General features: G+C 46.8%; 1 protein-coding gene across 8 annotated transcripts in view; it reads left to right on the plus strand.

Moving 5' to 3' along the window:
- Nucleotides 1-1,823, plus strand: part of TLE3 (TLE family member 3, transcriptional corepressor) — a 43,819-nt gene extending 41,996 nt beyond the window's left edge. For all 8 annotated transcript variants that reach the window (XM_064157841.1, XM_064157844.1, XM_064157843.1 and 5 more), the window contains exon 21: nt 1,461-1,823. In XM_064157841.1, coding sequence (XP_064013911.1) covers nt 1,461-1,568 — 108 coding nt within the window. In that variant the 3' untranslated portion in view covers nt 1,569-1,823. The remainder of the gene's footprint in view (nt 1-1,460) is intronic.
- Nucleotides 1,824-6,000: the final 4,177 nt, after the last annotated feature.

Genomic DNA, 6,000 nt, shown 5'->3' on the forward strand with positions numbered 1-6,000 from the left:
GCTCTCCCTTTTCACCAACCTAAACCAACCTCTGACCGCTCTCCCTTTTCACCAACCTAAACCAACCTCTGACAGCTCTCCCTTTTCACCAACTTCAACCAACCTCTGACAGCTCTCCCTTTTCACCAACCTAAACCAACCTCCGACAGCTCTCCCTTTTCACCAACCTAAACCAACCTCTGACCGCTCTCCATTTTCACTAACTTCAACCAACCTCTGACAGCTCTCCCTTTTCACCAACCTAAACCAACCTCTGACCGCTCTCCCTTTTCACCAACCTAAACCAACCTCTGACAGCTCTCCCTTTTCACCAACCTAAACCAACCTCTGACAGCTCTCCCTTTTCACCAACCTAAACCAACCTCTGACAGCTCTCCCTTTTCACCAACCTAAACCAACCTCTGACCGCTCTCCCTTTTCACCAACTTCAACCTCTGACCGCTCTCCCTTTTCACCAACCTAAACCAACCTCTGACCGCTCTCCCTTTTCACCAACTTAAACCAACCTCTGACAGCTCTCCCTTTTCACCAACCTAAACCAACCTCTGACAGCTCTCCCTTTTCACCAACCTAAACCAACCTCTGACAGCTCTCCCTTTTCACCAACCTAAACCAACCTCTGACCGCTCTCCCTTTTCACCAACCTAAACCAACCTCTGACCGCTCTCCCTTTTCACCAACCTAAACCAACCTCTGACAGCTCTCCCTTTTCACCAACCTAAACCAACCTCTGACAGCTCTCCCTTTTCACCAACCTAAACCAACCTCTGACAGCTCTCCCTTTTCACCAACCTAAACCAACCTCTGACCGCTCTCCCTTTTCACCAACTTCAACCAACCTCTGACCGCTCTCCCTTTTCACCAACCTAAACCAACCTCTGACAGCTCTCCCTTTTCACCAACTTCAACCAACCTCTGACAGCTCTCCCTTTTCACCAACCTAAACCAACCTCTGACCGCTCTCCCTTTTCACCAACCTAAACCAACCTCTGACAGCTCTCCCTTTTCACCAACCTAAACCAACCTCTGACCGCTCTCCCTTTTCACCAACCTAAACCAACCTCTGACAGCTCTCCCTTTTCACCAACCTAAACCAACCTCTGACCGCTCTCCCTTTTCACCAACCTAAACCAACCTCTGACAGCTCTCCCTTTTCACCAACCTAAACCAACCTCTGACCGCTCTCCCTTTTCACCAACCTAAACCAACCTCTGACAGCTCTCCCTTTTCACCAACCTAAACCAACCTCTGACAGCTCTCCCTTTTCACCAACCTAAACCAACCTCTGACCGCTCTCCCTTTTCACCAACCTAAACCAACCTCTGACAGCTCTCCCTTTTCACCAACCTAAACCAACCTCTGACCGCTCTCCCTTTTCACCAACCTAAACCAACCTCTGACCGCTCTCCCTTTTCACCAACCTAAACCAACCTCTGACCGCTCTCCCTTTTCACCTCCAGTCCAAGGAATCCTCGTCCGTCTTGAGCTGCGACATCTCTGCGGACGACAAGTACATCGTCACGGGCTCTGGTGACAAGAAGGCCACAGTCTACGAGGTCATCTACTAACGGCGGATTGCTCGCGCAGGAGCTCCTGCAGCCCAGCGCCGACCGACGGTGGCAGAACTCGGGGTGGCCGCTGATGGCCAGAAACCTTTTTTAGGGGTGACTCCCCCCCACCACCATCACCACCCCCAAGGATTTACCCACGGACCGGCAGCGCTCTGGAGAGCCCAACCTCCGCCAGCCCACGGGGATTGATTCGGAGGTCTGCAACTATGGCACACATTGAAGCCCTGAACGAAGATATTTTTTTTGGGGGAGGGGGGGGGGGGGGGTTGGGGGGGGATGTTTTTTGGGGTGGTTTTTTTTTTTTTGGTTGGTTTTTAAGGTTGATTTTGTTCTTTTGTTGTTTTGGGGGGGGTTGGACTTGGGTTTCTTTGGATGATTTTTTTTTTGGGGGGGTGGGGAGGGTTGTTTTTTTTTTGTGTTGTGGTTTGGTTTTTGGTTTTGGTTCCTGGTTCTTTCCGTCTGCGCTTTGGTGGCACTATAAAGGACTTATTTTTTATTGTGACTTCTAATTTTTATTGATTTTTGGGTTGATTTTTTTTTTCTTTTTTTTTTTTTTTTTGAGGGTTTGTGGTTTCTTTTGTTTGTTTTTGTGTGTTTTGGTGTTTTTTTTTTTTTCCCTGGGGGGGGATTGCACCCTTGTGAAAAATGTAAATATTTGGACTAGTAAATAGAGTTGGTAAGGGTTTGGGGGAGGTGGGGGGGAAAGGACACACCACACCCCCCTCCCTGGTTACACTAGTTGTGTATTTTTTGTCTGCTGTACCTGTAATTTTTTCCACTGATGGTTTGGGTTTGGTTTTATTTTTTAATGGTGGTGGCAAACTTTTGGTTTTTTTTTAATTTTCTACTTTATTTTGTTTGGTTTGGTTTTATTCTCCCCTCCCCCCCCCCCACTCCCTTTCATCCTGAAGCATCCTTCAGCATCATGACTTCCGTTTCATTTTGTTTGGTTTTATTCTTCCCCTCCCCTCTCCTTTCATCCTGGAGCATCCTTCAGGATCATGACTTTTGTTTTGCTTGGTTTGGTTTTATTCTTACCCCCCTCCTCCTTTCATCTTGGAGCATCCTTCAGCATCATGATTTTTGTTTGGTTTGGTTTGGTTTTATTCTTCTCCTCCCCTCCTTTCATCCTGGAGCATCCTTCAGGATCATGACTTTTGGTTTATTTTGTTTGGTTTGGTTTTATTCTCCCCCCCTTCTTTCATTTGGTTTTATTCTTCCCCCCCTCCTTTCATTTGATTTGGTTTTATTCTCCCCCCCTCCTTTCGTTTGGTTTGGTTTTATTCTTCCCCTCCCTCCTTTCGTCCTGGAGCATCCTTCAGGATCATGACTTGTTTTGCTTGGTTTGGTTTTATTCTTCCCTCGCTCCTTTCATTTGATTTGGTTTTATTCTTCCCCCCCTCCTTTCATTTGGTTTGGTTTTATTCTTCCCCTCCCTCCTTTCGTCCTGGAGCATCCTTCAGGATCATGACTTTGGTTTGGTTTGGTTTTATTCTTCCCCCACTCCTTTCATTTGATTTGGTTTTATTCTTCCCCTCCTCCTTTCATCCCGGAGCATCCTTCAGGATCATGACTTTTGCTTTATTTTGTTTGGTTTTATTCTTCCCTCCCCCCCTTTCATCTTGGAGCATCCTTCAGGATCATGACTTCTGTTTTCTTCCCTCCCCTCCCCCAACTTCTAGCAGCACCTCAACCAAACTCGGCGTCAAGCTGAACCTCTGAGTTCCTTTTATTGTCCTTGCGTCGTTGGGTGTCGGTTTTCAGTGATGGTGAGGGAAGGCTGCTGAGATTTGGCTCCTCAGCTACTTGATGGGACATCAAGCAACACGGTCACCTGTCGTTTGGGGTTTTTTCTGCGGGCTGTTTTGGTTTGGTTTTGTTTTTATATGGACAGTTTGGGTTTGTTTTTGGGGGGGGGGGAGGGTGGGGGAAGTTTCTGCGCTTGGATGTTCGGAGAGAAGGGGAAGCCCCACGCGCAAAACAAAAAGAGATACAACAACAACAACCCAACAAACAACAAAAGCCCTTCTTGGCCTTCGGACAGAAGAGAGGAGGAGTTGATTTCCAAGAAAAGTTTTAAGTCAATTCAGCTCAGGGAGCCATGAAAGAGGAAAGGATAAAAAAAAAAAAAAAGAGAAAAAAAAAAGGAAAAATAAAAAAAAACAACAAAAAAAAAAAAGAGGAAAAAAATCGCAACTTCTGTGTTTTGTATTCAAATGAAAGTAAAGAATTAGAATTGATAACCTTTAAAAAAAAAACCAAGCAAACAAATACAGCTTTTTTTTTTTTTGGTAAAGAGCAAAAGTTTACTAACCAGTAGGGTTTGTGTGTGGTTGAAGGGGAAGGGGAGATGGGAGTGGGGTGGAGATCCAAAACCCAAGGGGCTGGCATTGGTTGTATATGGTCTTGTTGTCTGGTTTAGAGGTTGGAGCAAACCTTCTCCCCTTTTTGGTTTGGTTTGTTCCCCCCACCCACCCTTAACCCTTCAAATACAGTTCCCTGCTTTCAGCCTTTTGTACTTCTAAAAAAAAAAAAATCAAAGAAAAAGACAAAAAGACAAAAAAAAAAAAAAAAAGAAAAAAATCATCTTCCCCCCTCCTCCCCCTCCCCAAAATCCAAAAACACCTAACAGGAAATAAAAGTATTTGTGTAGCAGCAGAGCTCACCCTCTATTGTAGCAGATGGAAGAGAATTTTTTTATACCACGTTTTTAGGGCTTTATTTTTTAAGGGTTAGATTTGAAACTGGGCAGAAAGGGGAAGGGGGAAAAAAATGAAGAAAATGGATGGTTTGGTTTGGGTTTGGTTTGGTTTTTTTTAAGGGGACAGGAGAGAGGTTTGGGCAAGAGGCAGATGGTACCCACAGCTCTTTGGGAGGTGTGGCTGGCAGCGAGGAGGAGTGGAAGTAGGTTTTGTGGGTAGTGGTGGCTTTGGCCCACAGAAATTAAAAGGGAGTCTGAGATTAGTTTTTTGCCCTTTTCAAGAAGAAAATCAGGTGGGGATGTTGATGTCATCTCTAGGTGGCTTCTCCTCCTGGGAAAGGAGCTCGTGGGCTCATTAAGAACCAGCCTGCATTGAGAGAGAGTGGTTCTGGGGGTGGTTTCACTCCAAGAGGTGACTCTGGAGAAGCCCCCAGACCCATGTTGGTGCCCACTGAAAGGTTCAGCCATGCCCTGAGTGTGCTTCAGGGCTGTTCTTCATCCCCTGGGCTCTGCCCGTCCCCCTACAACCCAAGTCCTTGGTGGAGCATCCAACCCTGCGGTGCTTGGAGCATCCCCTTGTCCCCTTTGCATTGATGGAAGTGTTGGGAAAAGTGCTGGGGAGGGAGGTTTGAGCTGCCCCCATGGCAAAGGCTGCCAGCAAACTGGTTTGGAAGTCAGGACTTATGTTTTCCTCCCTAGAATTAAGGGAAGAGGAGGGGAAAAAAAGGGAACTAAAAGGAAAAGTGCATGTGCCAGAGCTGGTGGGGGAGGGTCCCAGATCAGGCTTCTCAACTTTACACCAAAGTATGTAGCAGAATCTGTACAGCTGTTAATAACTGCAACTGGTTTTTGTAATAAAACTTGAAAAGAGAGAAAAAAAAAAAAAAAGGAAAAAAAATGGGAGCAAAAAGGCCAAAAAAAAAAAAAAAAAAGAAAGAAAGAAAGAAAGAAAGAAAAGTGAATAAAAGTTAAATGTAATGAAGCTGAATGTGAAAGCAGAGTTGTCTCCAAAGCGTTTGCTCTCTGAAAGCCTGCACTGAGTTGGTTGCAAAAGCAAGAGAGGGGTTGCTGCAGAGTGGGGCTGGGAGCAGCAGGACACACCAGCCCCCCCACCCTCCCCATCCAGAGATGCCATTCCCAATGGGAATGATGTTGGAGAGCAGCTGAAGGATGAATCAAGGGTGGGGTTGATGGGAGCAGCTAGCTCCAGCCTTCAGGTTTTTCCTTTTCCCAGGCGGTTGCTGGATACTCCTCCTCCAGGGTTCTCCCTTGCCCAAGGACCCTGCTCCTGGTGGAAAGGATGGTGGAGAGCAGCTGGAGGGTGAATCAAGGGTGGGTTTGATGGGAACAGACAGCTCCAGCCTTCAGCTTTTCCCTGGGCTGAGGATTCTGGGCCTGCTGGACTCCCTTCACCAGGGATTCCCTTCATCCAGAGACCCTATTCCTGATGAGAATTGTGGAGAGCAGCTGGAGGATGAAAGTGGGCAGCTCCAGCCCTAGTTTCTCCTTCCTCCATCCCAGGATGCACTGCTTGGAGATGTTCTCCTTCCTGCTTGGCCACCTCATCCATCACCCTTGAGGTGATCCCACAGGAGCTGCAAATTCCATAATTTATTTTTTTTTCTTCCCCAAAGCATCACTCAGCTGCTGGAATCCTGCAGTGAGGATTCAGGGGTGGAGGAAAGGGCTTCTAGATGGACATCTTGCGTGGGTGGGATAACAAGGTGA

Source organism: Pogoniulus pusillus, chromosome 17 (assembly GCF_015220805.1).
Source record: "Pogoniulus pusillus isolate bPogPus1 chromosome 17, bPogPus1.pri, whole genome shotgun sequence".
Lineage (NCBI taxonomy): Eukaryota > Metazoa > Chordata > Aves > Piciformes > Lybiidae > Pogoniulus > Pogoniulus pusillus.